Raw genomic sequence first — 22,491 nt, forward strand, 5'->3', positions numbered from 1 at the left:
CGGATTTCCAGCCCAGTTTTGGTCACAGGAATGACTGGACGCCTCAGCAAAGGGCATCCTGAAGACAGGCACCGGGCTATTAACCTTCCCATTCATAAAGGGAAAAGATTCAGTACAACCGATTGTAGATTCAAGCCGTTCAATAAACCTGATGGCCTACCATGTGCTGTGTACCAAAGCTGGCTGGTGGTTACATGGTAATGTACAAATACTTGAATATGTAAAACCCTGGTGATACTGAGCACATGTTTGCCTTCCCCTTTTCACAAGCAGTCCTTTGGCGGCATGAGCCTGGAGATAAAAACTGGTGGTCAAGAGAGCCTCCCAGTGGCTGCTGCGTGGCACAGCAGGACAGGAAGTAGCAACAGGTGTGCCTGGGCCAGTCTTTCCAACTGTCGAGTAATCCCCTATTTAGTGTCTGTTACGGGAACATAGGCACATACAAAGGACAGTCCTCCTGGCCCCTCTCCTTCACATCTCTATTATCCCTTCGTGATAATTCACCCTGTCTTACACAACCTACAGCGTACTCAATTCTGTTGGTTTTAAAGGGCTCACAGCTGCCAGGTTCTAGATCACTGGGGCTTCTCTAAAGCCGCCTATGAGGTGATTTCATGATTTCTTTTACTGTGTATCAAATGCCCAGTCTGCAAAGACCGGGGTGGAGTGAGCAGCTGAGTAGAGATTACAGAGCTAAGCTAGGATTCGTTACCTCAAAGGGTGCTCTGAAGAAGAAGGGTGCCATCTGACAAGAAGAAAAGTCCAATTTTAGAGTTATGTTTACTGTCTGAAGGTTGTCAGATTGCCAGCTCAGATTTGCAATATTGTCCAAACTCAACTGTGTTTTCAAAAACAAGTGGTTCTTGAACACTACATGTTCTTAGTGAAATCCTGCTCCCGACCCCCAAAACCCAGCATTCTCAGGTGTCCTAAGAACAACCCTTGCTTACAACAAGGTTCACTCTCTACTTTACGGGAATAATGAGAGGCATGTGTAGGACACTGGCAATGTCTTGATTTCCTATCACCTTCCCTGGCAAACTTGGAACCTGCCCAATCATTCATGCCCCCGGCTCTACAGTGTCAGTGGAAGGGAGGTTTCTTCTCACTGAAGTGAACTCTTTTTTCCGTGATCCCATCTCACAATTCCCTCTTCTTGAAGAATGTTTCCCTCTTTGCCAGAGATTTCCCCCAATGTGAATGTATTTACATTGCCCCCCAGCCTAACCTGCCCTTCCCCGCCCCCCAGCACAAAGCTTCCTTCAGTTTTGCTCATGGGAAAATGCCCCCTGCTGGCTTCTCATCTCCCATTGTCTTAACCCTGGGCAGTATGCCCCCCTGCCCCTGTCACTCAGGAGGTTACTGGTGCTTTCACACATAGAAACCAGAGCTCTTCACCCCAACTGTCTACTCCCTCAGCCTTGCCCAATAACCCAAAGGGTACTGCCATTCACCTACTTGCTGGGGCCCAAACCTCCCTTAAGTTAATCCTGCTCCAATCCATTGGCAATTTTTGTTATCTCTACCCTCATTGGTAATCTGGCTGATTTCTATTCTATTTGTCACTCCTCAGCTGTATCACTGTCACAGCCTCCTGACCTCTCTGCCTCCACGCTGACTATCGCTACAGTCTACTCTCCCCAGAGCAGCCAGGACAGCCTCTTAAATTAAGAGCACTTCATACCCCTGGGGGAAGATCTGCTAAAGGCTTCCCACCAAACAAATAACAATTTACCTTCTTCCCACAGCCTATAAGCCTTAAGACCCCATGAGATACGGCACTGCCCTTCTGTGACCTCATCTCCCATGTTCTTCCCCTCACTCCTCACTCTGACCAGTGGACACTTGCTGTTCCCTGAACACGCAAGATGTGTTCCCATCTCAGAGTCTTGCTCATCATCTTCCCCAGTTTAGTTTGGTCACGGTTCAAGCGCTACTTCTTTAAAGAGGCTGTTCCGATCAGTCTAATATGGCAACCCCTCCAATCACTGTACCCTGCTTTCTCTTGGTATTTACCACTGCCTGAAATGTTTAGGTTAATGCTCACTTGAAAAAAACACACACTTCTCTCTTCCTCACTGGAATATAAGCCATATAAAAGGCAAGACCTTTATTCAACCTGTTGTCTCCTCTACCTCCAACACTGGGAATAGTGATGAGGTATCCAGTGGGTATGGAATGAGCAACTGATCGGCAGCATTTGGCATCTGGACCACGCTCTCCTTGAACTGAACCTCTCATCTTGGCATCTCTTTTATTATTCTCTCCTGGTCCTACCACTATTATTCTCTCTCCTATCACTCTAGCCGCTCCTCTGAGGACCTGTCCCTCATATGTTGTTAGTCCTTCCAGGTCTAGCTTCTATCCACTTTTTAGTCTATACTTTTCTCTACTACTCTTAATTCCCTACCTCTAGAGCTCAGGTTTATGCTCGATTCCATCTATTCCAGTGATGACCAGACAAGATCACTCTGCTGTCTCACGGTAATGTCACACTTAACCTAACACAGAATTCCCCTTCTTCCATTCCAGATATTCTCCTTCCTGCATCACCTGGCTCTTCAGATGCAAGCACCACTGCTGCCCCTCTCCAGCATGGGCTAAGCACTCCAAAGGGTTTATAGTTCAATGAAAAGGCCTGTCTGATTGAGTGCCCACAGAGGGGTCTCTCTTCAAAAGCATAAGCCTCCTCTCCTGAATTCTAACTGGATAGGAAGGGAGTGCAGGCATTGACCTAAGTATTCTTTCCCTACAGACCATGCGGGTAAGCCTCCACTATAGGTCTGCTGTAGGGAGGAGTAAAAATAATCCCAACCACCTCTCACTTAAATAGAGTTTATTTTTCAAATGATAAAATCTTATCACAGGAATCTGTATGAAGAACACAAAGGTCCCTTACACAGCTGTAGCTTAGCAGGCTGACTAACAAAGCCTTTCTGAGTCCTTCTGGCACTATAACCCTGGGCAACTTCACAGGCAGGCACGAGAGGACACCAGGGATGGATTAACACCCATCGTCCAAGGAACAGAGAACTGAAGGCAATAGTTCTCAATCAGGACCCACGTCAGAACTGTCTGGGGAATACTGAAATAATCTGGGACTCAGCTGAGACCTACATTGAATGAGTGCCTGCCTGTGGACCAGATGGTTTTGTGACTGCCCCCATCCTACCCACGCCCACCAGCACACCCTCTGTGTGTGAACATGTGTGTGCTGTGTGTGCATCTGTGTCCTGAGGTATGGAGGGAGAAACCGGAAATCGCTCCTGCTGCCTTTAATAGCAATTGTTTTGTGATGAGAAAAGCAATGGCAACATTTTAAAGAATAATGATTAGTCTCAAACTCAAATTATATTAAACTCGAACGTGTGTATGTGACTTTCAATAGGTTTCTCCTAATAAATTTCTGATGATCATTTCAGGAACCTACTTTTATGTGAAAACCAGGACCATACCCTGTGCGCAAGATAGAAATTTCTAAAGATGCTTTAGGAAAGAAGAAATATCTTACCAAAGTTACTATTGCACATTCGGCTGTTAGCTGTGCAGCACTGAAAAGAGTACGAACAAATCTGTAAATAAATTTGTGTTCAGGATCATGCTTAAAGTACTCCTCTGGAACTTTTTCTCGCTGAAAGAAGAAGAAAATGCAGTGTAAATGTCTGTCAAAGAAAAATACCTAAGTGCCCGTAATATAGCAGTCTTTACTTGTGCCCACGTGCCCCTTAGAGTAATTTTGATTGCGTGACATGCCTTTCAGTCTTTTGAATATAAACAATGGGATCTTAAAATACCACAGTGATTCAATACTCACCACCATTCATTAAAGAAAAATACAGGCACGACCTCAGAAAATCGGTTATGTGTTCCTTCCTACTTTCCCCCCACAGCAATCTAACCAAATGCAAACTATTTTTAGGCTCAAGGGTCTGGTTGTTCAGACAAGTCATACTTCTCTGCAGTCAACTTTGAAACACCATTTTCAGTTTCCTGTAACCATAAGGCACTAAGTGTGTGCTGACCTATGCAACAGTCACCAGCCACCTGTGGCCGTAGAGCACCTGAGAAAGTGACTTTTAAAACTGTTATTTTAAGTGATTTAAAATTTAAGTAGTCTTCTAATTTTCTTCACAGAGATCATAACATATTCATTAGGTTTATTTATAAATATATACAGTCTGATGTTACTGAAGATTAGCTTTTAAAAAGTTCTATTTTCTGTTATTTGGGTACGTTTACTCACTTTGGCTCACAAACTAGACAAAGCAGCAAATCCGTTCTTACTCTTTCATATCCCTTCTACAACATTCCTTTTGTGAAATGATGACACAACATGGGGTAGGGAAGAAGACTAAAGATGAGTCTGACTTCAAGCTGGAGCGAGTAATTTTCTTTTAGCAATTAATATCAAATCAAATCAGCATGAAATAAACACAACTGCATGAGAGAAAAATACAACTTCAATAAAACTGACACTTACTGTGAGTGGATGTGATCTCTCATCAAAAATATCCAAGGATCTATTTGCATCTCTATAAAATAAGAATGCATTTAAAAAATTAATTCAGGAATTAATATCTTAGTAATATATCTGCTGGGAGTAGAGAGGGGAGTGGAAGAAGCTTAACCTTCAACAAAGCAAACAGTTTTATAAACTCTTTTGTATTCTGGCCTTAAGAGGGTTTCCTGACCTCTTTTTACTCAACACATCAAGTTCTGTGAAATCTTTCCTACAATGACCAGCCCAAGCCAGAGTTGCCTTTAACACCGACTTTCCCTAGCCGGCACCGCTACTGAAGCCAATATATTTTCACTTCTCTAACCACACACTGGAACACAGAAAAACATTTCATAAAGCCATAGTGGTGGGCAATAAAGTCTTCAGAATTTTAATAAATGTGAATATGAAATTCATGGTTTTCCCTGTTTTTTCCCTCTCTGTAGTTCTCTATATTACACATTCTTATCACGTATTTCTTCTTGTCTCTCTTCAATAGTTTGAGTTAAAAATGTAATCTTCTTCTTAATTTTCAAAGTCTTTTTGTTTAAAAGTTCACCACACTAATACATTGCGCTCATTTAAACAGTGGTTCTCCAAGTGTGGTCTACAGGTCTCTAGGGTTCCCCTTTTCAGAGACCCAGGAAGTCAGAACCGAGGGAAATATTAAAGACATTACTCGCTCATACACTTTTCACATCTGCAGTGATTGTATAAAAAAATAAAAGGGAGTAAAACTGCTGGGTTCTGAGCATGAATCAAGGCAGTGGTACCCAACTGTACCTAGTCATTCTAGTCTTCACTGCCACTTGCAGTTGAAAAAAAATTCTGCTGTACTTAAGAACATCTTTGGTAAAGCAGGCAAATTTAACAGTTATTAAGCCTTGACCCTTCTAATATTCTGAATAAGCAGAAAGTATATATGAAACACTTCCACATACTGGAAGATAGTTAAGGAAAAGCACTTGCGACTTAGTTGTGAGCCGAACAAGCCGCTTTTTTCATAGAGCACCGTCTTTATTTGAAAGCGCAACTGATAGTCATTCTCTTAAAAATGAACAAAATGAGGGGCGCCTGGCTGACTCAGTCGGTAGAGCACGTGACTCTTGATCGCAGGGTCGTGAACTCAAGTCTCATGTTGGGCATAGAGTTTACTTTAAAATAAAAATTTTAAAAATTTTTTTAAATTAAAGTGAGCCTGAAACTTCAAGGAAATAACTAAAGTATTTGTTGCCAATGATAAAATTCAGGCTATCAAGCTAAAAAAATGAGGATTTTGGAAAACTTGTACCTTTCAATGGGAGCTTCAGCTACTGTGAGCTTGATAGCTTCTCAATACCTAAAACACTTTTCTGGTAAGACTGCTGGTCTTTTTTTTGTTAGTATCACTAACAAAAGTGAGATTTTGATACTGTATAAAGAAATGTGAACTAGTACTTTCCAACTGATCAGTGCATATCATTATAAAATCACATACACGTAAAAGATCCATTCAGTGTGCAAGACAGATAGATCAATGTATTAACAGAGTACAAATTCACGGACAGGATTTAAAATTCTGTTACAATTTAAGAAACTAGCCCTTGTGGACTTTTGGTGCAGCATCATAGAACATCCACGGTTATCTGAAGGCTTTAAAAGCACACCTTTGTCCAACTATGTATCTGAAAGAGGCCAGCTCTTCTTCATAGTGTTTCTTCAAAACAAATCACTGAAGACAGACAGGGTATGAGAATGAGCTGTCTTCTATTAAAACAGATATTAAAGAGATTTGCAAAACTGTAAATCAATGACATACTTTTCACTCTCTTGTTGTGGATAATAGCTACTTTTTAATAAAAGATATGATTTCTGTTAACACTGGGCTTCCCAATCGGGGATGATTTTGTTCTCCAGGGGACATGTGGCCAGGTCTGGAGACACAATGTGGAGGGAGGGAGAGGGTGCTACTGGCATCTAGTGAGCTGAGGCCAGGGATACTGCTAAACATCCTATAATATGCAGGCCAATCCCCCCAAAGAATTGTCTAGCTCAAAATTCCAATAGTGCCATAAAAACCATGTTTTAACATACAGTGGATTTAATTTTTTAATTCTCAAATTTAATTTCTAATACAGTAAATATAACCCACAGGAACAAATACTCTTTGGGTCTCAATATTGTAATAAAAGCACTCTATAAGTTTACTCTAATGATATCTATAGTTGTTACCTAACACTAAACTTGATATCTAGCAAATTAGCTGGAATAACAAGACAGGTTTGAAAAGAGCTCACCTGTTCTTTATGTGGTAGTATATTGCTAAGGTCACACTGTGGAGGGAAAAAGAAAACTGTAACAATTGATTTTACCATGTTAGGCATGAAGACATTTTCTTCAGAGGGGTTGGGAGGGAGAGAGGCTCTTCCCAGAGGCCTAGTGGCCCTGAAATCCTCTAATTCAGAGCAGTTTATATGGGCACTTTCCCCCCTTGTTTTAGTTCGTTGGCTTTGGCAAAAATAGGAGGACCAAACTGCTAGGTAATATGCTGTTAGAAGACAAGTTTTGGCTGATAATTACAAATTATAAATTTATTACATATTTTCCCTGTCATTTGTCCTTCTACCCACAGAATCTTTCCTCCTGTACAAGTTTTATCGTTTGTACACATGCTTAAATTTAAGCCATAATGTAGTTTTTGTATTAAAAAAAAAAAAAAAAGAAAGAAAGGTTAGGCCCTGCATTTCAGTTGATTTAGTTCACTATCCACCAACCCACCCATTTTCCATTATTTCCCTAAGAGTAAATTAAAGTGTTCTGTACCAAATAAAATCATTTAAAATCACTTTTGCATAATTAGAAAATTTAATGGTAAGTATAAGTACCCACAAAATCGATGATAGGTCTAGCTATCCCGAAATAAGTGGTATTAACAATGCAGCATCATACTACACATATAGTATTTAATGACAGGTATTTCCAAATTAGTTTGAATAAAATATTAACGAACAGATAGATAGAAGTCTCTCAGACACTCTTTAAATCACTAGTCCTAAGTTATTCAGATGTTTTGTATTAGGCAACAAAGGGGTTCTCCTGGTTAAGTTATATGCTTCCCTTCACCCTCAAAGTATCTAAAATGAAGCTCAAAACAATTGAGGGAAGGCAAATCTGAATTTTAACTAGGTCTGTTGGGTGAGCACTTGTAAAAAGGCCTATAACGTTATTAGCATCAAAGATGGATACTTCTATAGTGCTTCAAACAGTTTCAACTTCAATTTGATTTTAAGATCACAGAATTCAAAGTTCTATGATGAAAAGGACCACTAAACCTTACGTAGCATTTAATGAAACAACCCATCTTACCAATAAGGAACCAAGGCTTAAAACTGACTTGCCCAAAGCCCCACAGATGGTCAGAAGCAGTTCTCATTCTCCTACACTCTAACCAGGCAGTGGTTCCCCAAGCTTGCTGCACACTAGGATCACCTGAGGAGCTTTAAAAACTGCCTGGCTTCCACCTCAAGATGTTCTGATTTAATTGGCATCGGGTAGGACTTGGGCATCAGAAGGGTGTTTAAAGGTCCCTAGGTGATTGCAATGTGCAACAAAATCTGGGAATGAATGAATCATCCAGAATGCTTTTGTCCATATAATTATGCCCCCTATCCTTCCTCAGCCTATCAAAAGGGTTGTGAGAGTGTGGTGGGGGAGGGGAAAATGCATGTATTTGGAAACACAGATCTTGAAAAAAGTTGTGTGATTCTAATAGCCCCCCTCCCCACTGAGAACAATGCCCTACCCCAATGTAAACATTTTTCAAAATCATTCCTAAAAGCCACTTTGCCCTATTAATTTTCTCAGTAAACCTTTATTTCACCAATAATGAATGCACTGAATCAATATTTTTTAAACTTAGAGCAAATTAAACTTAATGTACTTCCACAAATTAGACTAAGTTGGGAGAAACAAGTATGAAACCTACTTGTCTGAGCAAGATTAATCTTTAAAACCACTTTTGAATTATATACTAAAACATTAGAATCTTTTGAACTCAAAAGCTGGGGACTCTAGCCAAAGTAAAGTATTCTTTTACACGTGGGTTTAGTGTCTTGGCTGAATAAAAACATTCAGTGATCACTTGTTAGGTGCAAAAACTCAGGATTTTAGACTTTTGGGGCTCAGGTTTTGCTGAAACACAATTTAATCTCAACTACTGTTATTCATAAGGGAGAGAGGAAAGTTACATTTTTGTGATTGTGAACCTGCTGTCTGTAATTAAAGTAGAAGTTACTAACAATTTAAGTAGCTGAAAAAGCTTGGTATGTTAGAAAAAAATAAGTTAAAAGCTAACTGTTTTGAAGACTGAAAAATAAAAGTAAAGATGAGAATATTAATATTTTGAAGTAGTGTTTCCATACTGTGTTCTGGAAAATCCACACTCCTGTCTCAAAGAGACATTAATAAATGTTCCTTGGCCAATCTCAAAGAAGTCAAGAAGCACTGCATCCTGTTTTATTTTTTCCTCTTAAATAAGCTTGAAAGGTTCATCTTTAGGGTGTTCCGAAAGTGCAACTCCAACTGTGGATTATGAAGTGCTCTCAGAAATTAAGGAATACTTGTCATCATCACAACGCTGTTCATGTTTGCTGAACTATAAACCTAACCAGCTATGTTTCCAAAACCATCTCTGTTCTCTGCTGTACTTTTTTTATATATGGACTGATACAGTGGGGCCTGGAGATATATTTCTGTATCCATACACACATATAAAATTAAAATTAAGTATATCTACTAAGTTAAAATTTCCAGTTGAGCAAATCTCATCCATAAAGCATGAAGAATTTGTTCCTTAAGATAGGCTCGATATTTATTTTCCCCCTCTCTGAGAGATAGGAAGGAGAAGTTAATTTTCACACAGAAAAAGGGCAGGGTAAAAAAACGCATGATAGGGAAAATCTGACAAAAATTCAATTACGTTTAAATGTAGATACACTCTGGTGCCAGTAGGGGACAAACTGTTCCTTCTTTCAAGAGTAGCTTCCAAAGTAATACACGTTGTGTTAGACTTATGACTCATAAAGAAATACTTTTTCCTAGAAATACCCAATAAAAAGCACCTCTCCCTCTCCTCATCATGTTCAACAATGTCTTCACAACAGAAATGCACCAAGTAAGAGGTGCACTCTCTCTGGGATTTCTTATTTGCTAACTGGCTTTCCCTTCCACCAGGTACTCTAAGATTAAAATGGAAATTGAATACTCAGATTTAGGTCCTTGAAAGCAATATAAAAGTGATACCAGTTTCTTAACCTGATCACTGAAAAGGACAATCAAGTGACTGAAATGACCAAGTATAGCTAGGATGCTGTTTTAGCATAAGGGGGTCTGTCACTCAGCCCTTGGCAACCTAGTTGTACTCACCATTTTATTGTGGTTCTAAGATTAGGCTGGCTGACTGTGCTGTCATCTAGAAATATTGTTGAGCATGAGCTATACTTTTTAGTAAGCTGCCCTGGAGATACCTGAAGGGGAAGGGAAATAGAAGAAAATGTCACAGTAAGTTAAACCTATAAAAGTGTGTTTTTTCCTCGGTTAAAATGTCAAACGATAAAGCATTACGTTTTTTCTTATACTTCATGAACTGCTTGAGTGTGCTATCATGTGCAGTGCTATGGGAAACCCAGTGGATACTCTAAATTCCCACATGAGGTTTAAGTAATGGGCTATGAACTACTGCCCTTGATAAATTACCTATTATCAAACCTGATAAGCACCTATTATAAATTCCCTTTATAACAAGGTAAAAAGTTTAGAATAAGACTTCAGTGTTTTTTTTTTTTCTTAAGCAATGAAAAGCAGCTGAGACTTCCATTTCTACTATTCATTTACTACAATAAAATGTAATGCCTTGTAGAATATTGATGCAAAAACATTTTATCGCAGTAAATGAAAGCCATCAACAAATGTGTCAGTTCAGGAGACAGTGTGATGAAACAAACGTCCTGGAGTCAGAGGCTGTTTGTACCAGGGCTGCTCTATCACTAATAAGCGAAGGGGCCATAGGTCCCTCTGGGCCTCAGTTTCCTTATTTGGAGGGTAAGAGTATTGCTTTAAGATTCCCTCACATCCAAAAACAGATAAAACAGCTTACGACAACTTAACTTTGACTTCATGTTTGAATAAGATTGCCATCGCATTACTCAGGTGAGAACCTCAGAATACTTTCCATTCATTTAAAATTTTTATTAATTCTATTCTATTCTATACGTGCCTGCCTCACTCATGCTGCTCTCTTTGCCTACAATGTCTTTTTCTTCCTCCATGTCTCAGCAAGCTTGATCTCATCTACCTCCAAGGAAAGATACCTTTGCCAGTAGTCACACCACAAAATTTCTCTTTCTGTACACTCACACAGCTCATCTGCCACTTGTTACATGCTATCAATTGCTTACAGGGTGTCCCCCTCCTTAGAAAGTAAGCTTCTCCAGGAAAAGGAGGACTCTTACTCCTCCCACCTCCAGCTGCTGAGCACAGAATCTGGGGCAAATCAGGAGTTCCATGAGTGTCTGACAAATTATTTAAAAATCAATTACAGTTGGAAGGTAAATCTTACTACAGATAGAAATTTATCTGCGGAATTTATCTGCAGTGGTGTCAGGAGAGGTGACAGTGAGCTTCCGGAGACCCTCTATGCAATAATAAATGATCTTTAAAACACTTTAGAAGTATCCATTTATCTGTGAAGAGCCGGGGTATACAGCAGCAGTCACATACTGAAACAGCCTAAACTCTGGTAGGACAAATCTCTTCCTTAAAGTAAGGCCAATAACTGAGAAGTCAAAATGGCAGCATTCAATACCACAAAATACCAACAATTTTAGTGCTTAGTTTGTTGGGTTTTATTTTTGTTTCTGTTTTTTTACTAATTCAGATGAGCCTTCCTTCCTCCTATTAATATAAAATAGGGTTTGCCATCCTGTCATACTCTCCCACTGGCATCCTCCTCAAATACAAGACAGATGGGGCAGAGAAAAAATCTAGTTGATACTCTTTAAATTATAGAGCATTTAAAAACTGCCAGCAGCCAATAATCAGAAATATCCACATGGCATATAAAAACGCCACTTCACTTATTAATAAAAAATTCCAGACATTATATTTTTGAAAAGTATCACTAACTTCTCCTTTAAGCCAGAAATGTTCAACTGTATCTAAAACTGTTATGTTCCCTAAGCTATTCAGCTAATATGTAATTTACTTTAAGAATCTCAAAAAATACAGCATGAAAATGAAAATTAATTCATTTAAATACTTTCATTCTAGGGGTGCCTGGGTGGCTCAGTCCCCTAAGTGACTTCGGCTCAGGTCATGACCTCGCAAGTCCGTGAGTTCCAGCCCCGCATCGGGCTCTGTGCTGACAGCTCAGAGCCTGGAGCCTGCTTTGGATTCTGTGTCTCCCTCTCTCTCTGTCCCTCCCCCACTCATGCTCTGTCTCTGTCTCTAAAAAATAAATGTTAAAAAAAAAATTCTAAATGGGAAGAAAGTTATGTTTTTAGGCCACTACTACTGTGTATAATATAGTGTATATTACATCATAAGAAAAGTCAATTCTGACCAAAAACCTACACTGGGGAGCTATAAAAAGAATAGGAAGAAAATGCACCAAAGTGTAGACTAGTTGGTAAAGCTTTGGGTTGGTTATATTTACTCCCACTTTCCTCCATTAAAAATGTTTTTTCTGGGACACCTGGGTGGCTCAGTCAGTTAAGCGTCTGACTTCGGCTCAGGTCATGATCTCATGGTATATGGGATGGAGCTCCACATCAGGCTCTGTGCTGACAGCTCAGAGCCTGGAGCCTGGTTTGGATTTTGTGTCTGCCTCTCTCTCTGCTCCTCCCCTGCTGTGCTCTGTCTCTCAAAAATACATGTTTAAAAATTTTTTTTCTATTATAAATGTATATTGGTTTGTCTCTAAAAATATTAGTGTGAAACATTAAGAAATTTTAATTACATGTGGCCTTATAGCCATATTGGGCAGGGGAGGGAGTTAGTGAATCAGGAACTTACTGTCTACTAACTAGATCTAACCAAAGAAACATTGAATACTTCCCCATCAGTCCAGGCCTACTTTTCAGTATTAAGTAATATCCAATATTCAACTAGAGAGTGGCAGAATTAAGTCTCTGAGCAAAGCCTGGATATATTAGCTGTAATTACTTATTAGCTTAAAATTAGCTGAAATTTTAAGACAATTGTCTTCTAAGGTTAAAGGCTTAACTGTTGGTGGCTTACAGCCTCAATAAACTATACTGACAAACACAGGGTTATAAAATGCAAATACTAAAAAAAAAAAAACCAAAAAAACAAAAAAACAAAACCAAAGAGCAAAAAACAGTACTGGCAGTGTAGTTTTCATAGATATTATTTCAGTGGTCACTAGAAGAGACAAAGGCAGGATTTATCTTCATTGAGCACTAACAGAATAGGTGGGCTTTTACAATCTTTACAACAAAAGGAGAGGTTATTTCATAGACTTAAGGTTCAATGGCAAAGACTAGAAAATAATCACACCTAGAAGTCTAGGAAGTCACAACCCAAAACTTACCATCAAAGGTCAAGTACCTGTTGAAATCCTGCCCCCACCCACTGACTTTTCCATTGTGCCTACTGCTGAAGTTCACTTTTGTGTCTCCCCTTTTTCACAGGACAAGTTTTGTCTTTCTTGCAATATAACTTAAAAATTCTCAGCACTTTACGCATTAATAAAAACTACGCTTTATCTATGTTGTGCATTAATGGGGCAATATGACAAGGTGCATGGTTTGAATTGTTAACCAAAGCCTTAGTAGAAAAGTATAATACGCAAATTACAGGGATAACCAAAAATACTGTCTGATTTAATATGATTAATTGTATTAAATTAAAACAGATTCTAAGTTTGAGTTAAACATGGTAAACGATCATGTATCTATTTCCGCTCCCCCTCCTTTCAGAGGTTACACACAACACAGGATAAACAGCAGGTGATTTTTAACGTGTGAAAGATGACCTGACTAGACAAAGGAATGGCAGGTGACATGGAAGAACACAGAAAACACAACCAGGATGCTACAGGAACAGGAACAAGAAAGCCAGTTGTCTTAAGAAGCCACGGCAGGCTCAGAATTCTGAGGCTCAGCCCCAAATCTCCACAGTGAGGCCCATCAGTTAACAAGGACTTCCAATGAGATCTGAGATAGGCAGGGACCACTACACATTTAAGAGAAGCCTCCAACAAGAGACTGAAACAGGAAAAAGAAACTGATAGGAATGATAAAATTAAGAAGCAAATGAAACTTAAAAAACTCTTAAAGGCCCTCAGAAAGACAAGAAATTGCATTGGTGAAAGAATTAAAATACGATAAATAAGCATAATAAGAATAATAATGCTATAAATAAAAATCATTTAAAGGTCATTTTTTGAGACCTTTATAAATTAAAAATAAGATAAAACTAAGTATTCAAGAGAAGGGTCAGAGCATAAAGTCAAGAAAATCTCTAGGAAGTAGAACAAAAAGACAAAATGAAAACAGAAGGGGAAAAGATTAGAGATCCATGCAGCAATACTGGTCTAAGAGGCCCAACATCTGAATAACAGAAAATACCAAAACAGAATAAATAAATAAATAAATTAATTAATTAATTACTTTACTAGGAGGAGGGATGGTCTACAGACTTACTGGCCCCAATAAAATGAAAAGGTCCATACCAAACCATATTATGAAATTTCAGAATCCCAGGGACAGGGAAGGTACTCAAAGGTTCCAGAGAAAGAAGGGATGAGGAAACAATGACTAAAATCAATAATGCACAATGTCAATAGACTTATGAGCAACACTGTAAATGAGAAGACAAAAGAGAAATGTCTGTAGAACTGCCAAAATTAGTTTCAACCTAGAATTCTATACTTTCTCAAACAGGAGTTTGAGACAGGCTAGATCTCTAAGAACTTCTGCCCATTCCTAGAAAAATGGACTCCAGTAAAACAAGGGCATTTAACAAGACAAAGGGAAACAAAGATTCTAGGACACAGGGGGACCCAAAACATGACAGTAGTTATGTGAGATCCCAGATGACTTCAAGGAGATATCCTAGGAAAACAGACACAGAGCTGGCCTAGCAAAAACCAGTCTACTCTACTGGAGTAGAATGACAAAAGGCTGTCTCCAAGAAAAAAAATGGAACAGATGTGTTTTAGTAAACGAAAAATATTTTTGATAGACATGTGACAAATGTTACAGCATTTGGGGGAAAAATAGCTGTTAGAAAATAGGCAAGTGAATATCGTCAGGAAATTAATTCCACACACACAAAAAATGGGGTATGTGAAAGTAGGAAGGCCCGCCAGGGAGCTACTTACAGCATTTGGCTGTGTGAGATCATGTTGGCTAGGAAAATGGGGACTGGATTACCCTGGAGAAGTGCTGAAGTGCTCAGGTTTCAGAAATGTTTAAGAAAAAGGATGAAGTGTATACAGGAGAAGGCAGAGAACTACATGGCTCAGCAGTGAGTATCTGCACAGTCATAAGAAAACATTGGTGCTGATTTAATAAGAACCATGATACAGGCTGAGGGAACAGAGGGAGGGAGGCAAGGCCAAGGTGAGTGAGGGAGCTAAGCTTTCACCTGGCATGACAGCAAGTGGATAGACAGCGCTACAAATTAACTTGGTATATTTTTGTTACTTTGGTTAAAAAATAAGATTAAAAAATTAAAGCGAACAAACTGAAGGTAGAACTTTATATCACAATCATGTTTTTAAAATTTAAGTCAAATGTCAGGACCCTTAAAAAATGAGGATTACTAAGCCAAAGACTTTCCTGAATACATTTCATAATGAGGAAAATAGAAGAGATTTAGAAAACCTACAAAAAGAGGTCCACACTAACAATACTGGATCCATTACATTTTTTAGGAATAATGGCAGACACATTTTTAATTCAAACTATTAATTTTTTAACTTTTCAACTGTTTACTTACATGGTTTAAATGGTTGCTCTTCCTCTTTTCTCGCACTAAGAATAAAAAAGATTAACTGATCAATTCTGATACAAATGCCATAGAAAAGTAAAAGTAGCTGCTAATTATCTGATGGATTACCAACATACAAAAGGAGATCAAATTCCATTTTTAAAATATAATTTCCAACAAAATTCATAATTTAAATCACCTAGCAAGATGAATCCTATAGTAAAATCTAAAGACTTAGTTTTACTTTTTGACTCGGCAGATATTCCCTGTTAGGTACAAATGAAAGGCTCCCCACGTACAAAAGAAAAGGACAAAGCAAACCACACCAGTAGTAAAAATTTAGCTAATAAAAATGTTTATCTGTTCTATATCTGAACCACTACACAGTAGTATTTTCTAATTCTCTCTATATAGCTTACTTTAGTTACCAGGATCTGCCAGCTCTAAGAACCAGTCTCTGGCCAGGCACTGATCTGTAGATGCATCTGTATCCTGGAAGCATCCTGAAGCACTTATTGGTAATCTACTAATACAGCTTACTAAAAAATAAATGGGTCATTACACAACTGGAAAGTAATCTACCTTAAATTTCTATTTTAATGAGTATGTTAACCTAACTGGACATATCTACAGCACACAAAATCACTTTGCTCTAACAAAGGACAGCAGTAGAATAAAAGGGTCCAATGAGGGTCTCGGGCCACACTTTGTTTCCCACACTGTCTCCTTTAATGTGGCGTGACATCAGAGGTACGCACTCCTTATGACTGAGGCGAGAGAGACATGAGATAGCTTTTAACTGTCTCCACACTGTCTGTATCAGGTGGGCAATCCATGTTTCTGGATGAACCTGAGAAATACAGCAATGCTAACCAGAAGTGATCTGCTTGCGATAGGCTAAGTACACACACTATGAACATGCAGGTTAAAACACTCCATTATTTATTGTGCTGCATCACTTCAAATATTATGGAACCCTCACTTCTTTTATTTCTGTCATAATCAACTGAAAAACTTGGTCACGTATGGCTTTTTAGTTCAAATAAATGAGGATTTAACATAACATTAAGGAAAATAAGCAGGAAAGCAGGAGTGCTAAAAAATCTCCAGTTCAGACTCTCATTCTAAATCAAGGGCACAGGTAATGTATACTAGTTTCACTTGTGGAAGCGAACCTTCTAGGAAACCCCACAGGCTATGTTTGTTCCTACAAATCCTGCCACATCACTACGTTAGGATGAGGAAGTTTTGAATAGCTCAGAAGTTCTGAATGGCATAAATGTGGATGTGAGATAGGCTTGTTTGGTTGAGCACTGTGTAAAATGGGGCCAGAATCACAGATTTAATCCCCATAAATTGATGATTTTTTAAATTTGTTAAATGAAAACCAAACTGTGGCCTAAATCCTATCACTCATCTCTAAAATGTGTGCTCTTTGGAACAGGGGAAAAAGACAAAGTGGTATGAGTCAGACCACATCTAAATCATGTGGTCAACCGACTGTGTTGATAAAGAGGTGGCAAATGTGTGAACAGTCCACGTGTTCTGCCAACTAAATCAGTGACAACGAAAGTATATCATCACATATTAAAATAAGTGAATACATGAAAAAGTGAAACACTTAAACCAACGTATGAGTTCTTCTAGGTTCCTTCTATAATACACAAAACAAAGACGGTTTTCAATCTTTTTTTCAGAAGAAAAAAAATACTGTCTTACCATCCGTTTGAGATTTGCTCAGGAAAATTGTGCTTGCCCTTGGATGGTCAGAAGGGTTTGATTCCAAAGCTAAGTCTGTATAGGAAGAAAAGGTATGATGGTTTGAGTAGAAAAAGACATGATTTTAAAAATAGCTACACATCAATTTGAATCACTTAGCAGTCTTGGGAAGAGTTTTTAGTAATGACAAAAAGCCAATTTTAGTAACAGGAACAATATAAAAAATATACCAGGACACTGCAAAATTGTAGAATCTCTCCACACCTGTGGAATAAAACCAGGCTATGTCTTAGACTTTTATTCTAACTTGCACCTAAATAACCTATGCAACTTTTAGATGAAATATGTGCCTTCCCCCTCCTACTTACTAAAAATCCCATTACCATCCTTTAAGCTGATATTAACAGCATATTCTAGAAACAGTCCCAAGAAGCAAGTTATGCTGTGGCTAATTACTGTCAGATACCAGCTCAATATATCAAATGTGCCAAAACCAAACAAGTTGCTTTTGGCAAGCTTGTGTTCCTTAGATAATCAAATGGCTAATTCTAACTCCATTCAACAAATGAACTCACTGAATTAGCTGTGGTTTATGTAGGGAGCTATACACAGGAAGAATTAAGAGGACTGTATGTATACAAGGTTCAATGTTCTCATCTTTAGGTACACTTCCATAATAGCAAGTGGTTTTTAACTTTTGCCCTTGATTTCTAAAGCCAAACTCTTGCTTCTTCTGTCCATGCTGCATGATTCATTTGGGGCTTCAATAAGAGTACTTTCTGGAGCAGATCATGAGGCTACTTGTAAAAAATTTTTCCCATGCCTATGTAAAAGGTATGTCTGTCTATAGTCCATCCTGCACCAAGGTGGGAAAAAGTCTCTCTATTCATGCAAGAATACAAAAACAGGTCCTTGAATTTTCATAGAACAAGGTTTGCCACCATATGGGAACCAAAGTTGTCATATAAAAAACAAAACAAAACCAAAACCTCTGGTGTGTCTAAGATTCCAAATAAAATGATCCCTGCATTTCCTCAAGATGTTTAGTGAGAGTCTGGTAAGCAAAGCAGTTTGAGCAAAAATAGGAAATGCACAAATAGGTTTTGTCTGGTTCCATATAATCTTTGCTCTTTTTAAGCTCTGAAATATATTTTTGGGTTACTTCATTGTGTTTGACAAGACAGCTTGATATTTCTATCAAATAAATGACTTTCATATTGCAACAACCTTTGTAAGAACCACTCAAAATTATCTTAAAAAGGAAAAAAAAAACCCCCACAAAACTTTATGACACTCAGCAATGTCCATCTCAAAGCATTTAGTCAATCTTGTAAGAAACTGGGCCAAGATCCTGACAGAGTATGGTTAAGAAACCACATAATAATTGTTCTGTTTTTAAAAGGGGTGTTGGCAGTTCAATCAAAAAAAAAATTTTTTTTTTGAGCATATGACTTTGTCTCAGATCATGATCCCGCATTGGTGGGTTTGAGCTCCGCATCGGGCTCTGTGCTGACAGCTTGGAGCCTGGAGCTTGCTTTAGATTCTGTGTCTCCCTCTCTCTGCCCCTACCCTGCTCATGCTCTGTCTCCTTCCATCTCTCAAAAAATAAAATAAAATATTAAAATTTTTTTTCTTTAAACACTATCTGTGGCTATTAGAGAATCAAAATGTCCAATGATATATTAAAAACTAATCATTCTTACAGTGAATCCTGTCTAATTCAGCATTTCATAAAATTTATCTACCTAGAATCCTTTTTTCCTCCAAGTAATATAGTTAGAATCTTGCACAAACATCATTTGGGACTTCCTGGTTTAACAGGAATCTGAACCATCCATTTTAATGGTGCTGCCAGCACTAGAAATTTACATAGCTAAACATAGCTTTGTTCTTCATGGAAATTCCTTCACTGAATTTGAAGTTTGTTAAAACTGCTTTTGGAGAAACTATTCAACATTTTTATGTAAAATACCCATAAAAATTAAACTTTTTTCACATATTTGAAAAATGAGACAGTGTCAGCTATTGGGAAAATAAATGAATTCAGCTGTGCTCAAAGCGACAAAGACTCTCACAGCTGCCTCTAACCTAAAGCTTCCAAAAGAGTTCATAACCAACTTCCTACCAAAAAGAAAGCAAATATACTGCATTTGAATCCAAAAAATAAACAGAAATGTTTGCAGAAGTAAACATACTATGTATCAGTGCCTATGGCACCACAGAAGTTCAATTAAATCTTTTCAATGGGGGGGCACCTGAATGGCTCAGTCAATTAAGTATCCGACTTCGGCTCAGGTCATGATCTCACGGTTTGTGGGTTTGAGCCCCACATCAGGCTCCGTGCGGACAGCTCAGAACCTGGAGCCTGCTTTGATTCTGCATCTCCCTCTCTCTCTACACTTCCTCTGCTCTCGCCCACTCTCTCTCTCTCTCTCAAAAATAAATAAACATTTTTAAAAATTAGGAAAAAAAATTAGGGGTGCCTGGGTGGCTCAGCTGGTTAAGCATCCAACTCTTGGTTTGGGCTCAGGTCATGAGTTCAAGCCACACATCGGGCTCCATGCTGACAGTGCAGAGTCTGCTTGGGGTTCTATCTCTCCCCCTTTCTCTGCCCTTCCCTCGTGCTCGCTCTCTCTCTCTCTCAAAAGTAAATAAACTCAAAAAAAAATTTTTTAAGTTAAAAAAAATTAAATCCAGGAAAAAGAAGTACCAGAATCAAAGGAGAAGAAGCAGGCTACACATGTACACACACCCCAAACCAAGATGTTCTACTACCGATCTAAGTACAAAAATCAAGAGCTGGGATAAAAGAAATGGCAACGTGCAGGAACAAAGCAAAATTAGCCCAAGCGACAAGAAGGAAACTGGCACTGCCCCTACTCCACCTAGAGTTCTAGGGTGGCACGTGCCCTGGGACTTCCAAAGAACCACTGAGCAAGGCCAAGCTGTGGGCTCCCAGCTAGCTTGGAGCTGTCCCATGTTTCCTTTGCTATCATTGGGGGAGGGGGACCTTGCTAGGAGATATCAAGAGAAGAGAGCAGAACTGAGACAGGTTCTAAGAAGGCCATTTAATTCCTGGGTCAAGTGGTACCCAGTTTACTCCATGAACTCTGGTTATAGGAGTCAATATTGTTTTTAAAAAATTTTAAGATCAATTTTAATTTGTCACTGAAAGGGATCTGGTTAATCGGCAGTAATGATGATCACATTAAAGGTGCAAATAGATAAAACTCACTTGCTCACTCCTTTAACAAATATCATGAACAAAAATTTACAAGAGTCAAAATAATACTTTGTTTAAAAATTACTCATAAACTCACAACCATTACTTTGTTACTTATACTCTTTAAAAAAAAAAAAAAGAAAAACTGTAATCAGTGTACCATTTATGTCCTATTTTGTTACTGACAAGTGATCTTTACCCCATTCCAGTATATTTATTGTTTAATGTATATACAATGGCCTACCAAGTATTATTCCTATACTTTACTTAGCCAATCCCTATTCTTAGGGTTTAGGTGCTTACAAACTTCTTATATTATGAGGGAAATCTTCATATACAAAGTTTTTAAAAAACAATTTTGTTTTTTATCTCCTTAGGAAAGATCTCCAAAATAGGATGACTAGGCCACATGTTTAGATCATTGTCATGGCTCAATGTATTGCTGAGTTGCTTTCTAAAGAAAGGGGGGGGGGGTAGGGATATTAGTGTATAATGCTATCAACTCTACCAGTTTCAGCTCCTACCCCGGCTTTGATTACTTGAAAGAAAAGATTCCTACTGATAAAAATGAGGAAGTCCACAGTCTCTAATTTGCATTTCTCTGATTACACAGTTTGACTATTTTCCCCACAGTTAACAATGCTATTGCCACTTTGGTAAGTTGCTATGATTTGTATATACTGTATGTATTACACCTACTAAGACCCTGATGTTGTCAGTCTTCATGAGGTTTTCGGAAAATAGTAACCTTCTGTCTTTAGCCTGCGACAGTTGTCTATATAACCTGCACTTTTTGCTAATGACAAAAACCACATTGCTACTTTATAGAATGGATATTTAAGCCACTAGACTGTAAACTCAGATACACACACACATTTCCGTGCTGTCCATTACTGTCTTCTCAAGCACCTAAGATAACTATGCGAAATCACACTATCACAAAGGTCATACTGCCAACTATTAAGCAAAGCATTACCACCTCCCACCACCATGCACTCACATATTCATGCAAGCACACGCAGTGAGAGAGATGGCATGAAATTACTATACATCTTGTATGCGAATCTGGCCCAAAATTATTTCTTTGGACGCCTCTAAGAATTTTTTAAGTAATCTCCACACCCAATGTGGGGCTTGAACCCATGACCCCGAGGATCAAGACTCACATGCTCTTCAGACTGAGCCAGCCAGGCGCCCCACGAATGTTTTTAACCTAAGAGAAATATTCCTGAGTTCATGATTAGAGGTTATGATTAAAATTGTATTTTAATACCCATCACTTTTTTTTAAAATCAATTTAAATTGCAACTTAATTTGACAGCATGACAGGTTGAAGCAGGAAAAGTAGAACTTCAGAAAAAAATTAAACTTGGGTCTTAATATAAATACAGAGGAAATCTGTAAAACCATTGACATCCAATACTGCTTTTCCCCTAAGATTCTATCAGTTATACAACTCACAGATGTTAAAAATGTGAAAACACAGGCAACTTAGAATAAAGGAAATGCATTATTAGAGGCTAAATGTGGCAAAATTAGGCAACTAGAAACTGTCAGTAAATGATTTTTCCTTGTCAAAATATTAGAGGGAGAAGGCAGTGACCAGGAAACGACCTGACAGAGCAGCATATTTCACAAAGCGATTGATTTCAATATATTGATTTCAATATATCCCAATTAAAATAGAAGATGTCAGCAGTTTCTGGGCTAACTGCTGGGTACCTGTTCACTTAAGGCTTCCTGCATTTACTGAACTACACTATCATCCTTATACTGTACGTGCATTCATTTTATGGCCCATTAACAAAAACATTTCAAGTCTTACAATTGCCATGTGATTTTATCTGAGTCCACACTTTTCCACCCCAGTCAGGTAATTTCTACCGTATGGCCTTGAGCTGGTCACCAGAGGGCACACAGAGTGTTCCCGCATCCCCCAATCTACTCCTTGCTTGAGCTCTCCTTCCACTTCCTAGCCTCTGACAATCCTTCTAACTCTGGCTTTCAAACTACTGTACCTGACTCTACCTTGCTTCTCAGTCTTGCCTTGTTTTAATCC

General features: G+C 38.5%; 1 protein-coding gene across 2 annotated transcripts in view; it reads right to left on the minus strand.

Moving 5' to 3' along the window:
- CCNYL1 (cyclin Y like 1) overlaps window positions 1–22,491 on the minus strand; it is a 35,999-nt gene that overhangs the window by 6,991 nt on the left and 6,517 nt on the right. The window contains exons 2-7 of one of the 2 annotated variants that reach the window (XM_047084403.1): window positions 17,210–17,284; window positions 15,500–15,534; window positions 9,902–10,002; window positions 6,775–6,810; window positions 4,481–4,532; window positions 3,512–3,631 (exon numbers count right to left, since the gene is read on the minus strand). In XM_047084403.1, coding sequence (XP_046940359.1) covers window positions 3,512–3,631; window positions 4,481–4,532; window positions 6,775–6,810; window positions 9,902–10,002; window positions 15,500–15,534; window positions 17,210–17,284 — 419 coding nt within the window. The remainder of the gene's footprint in view (window positions 1–3,511; window positions 3,632–4,480; window positions 4,533–6,774; window positions 6,811–9,901; window positions 10,003–15,499; window positions 15,535–17,209; window positions 17,285–22,491) is intronic. The other variant, XM_047084404.1, reaches the window with a different exon arrangement.

This window comes from Lynx rufus, unplaced genomic scaffold, assembly GCF_022079265.1.
Source record: "Lynx rufus isolate CCGP_SWC_20201006 ecotype Redwood Valley unplaced genomic scaffold, mLynRuf1.p SCAF_2, whole genome shotgun sequence".
In the NCBI taxonomy this organism is placed as follows: Eukaryota; Metazoa; Chordata; class Mammalia; order Carnivora; family Felidae; genus Lynx; species Lynx rufus.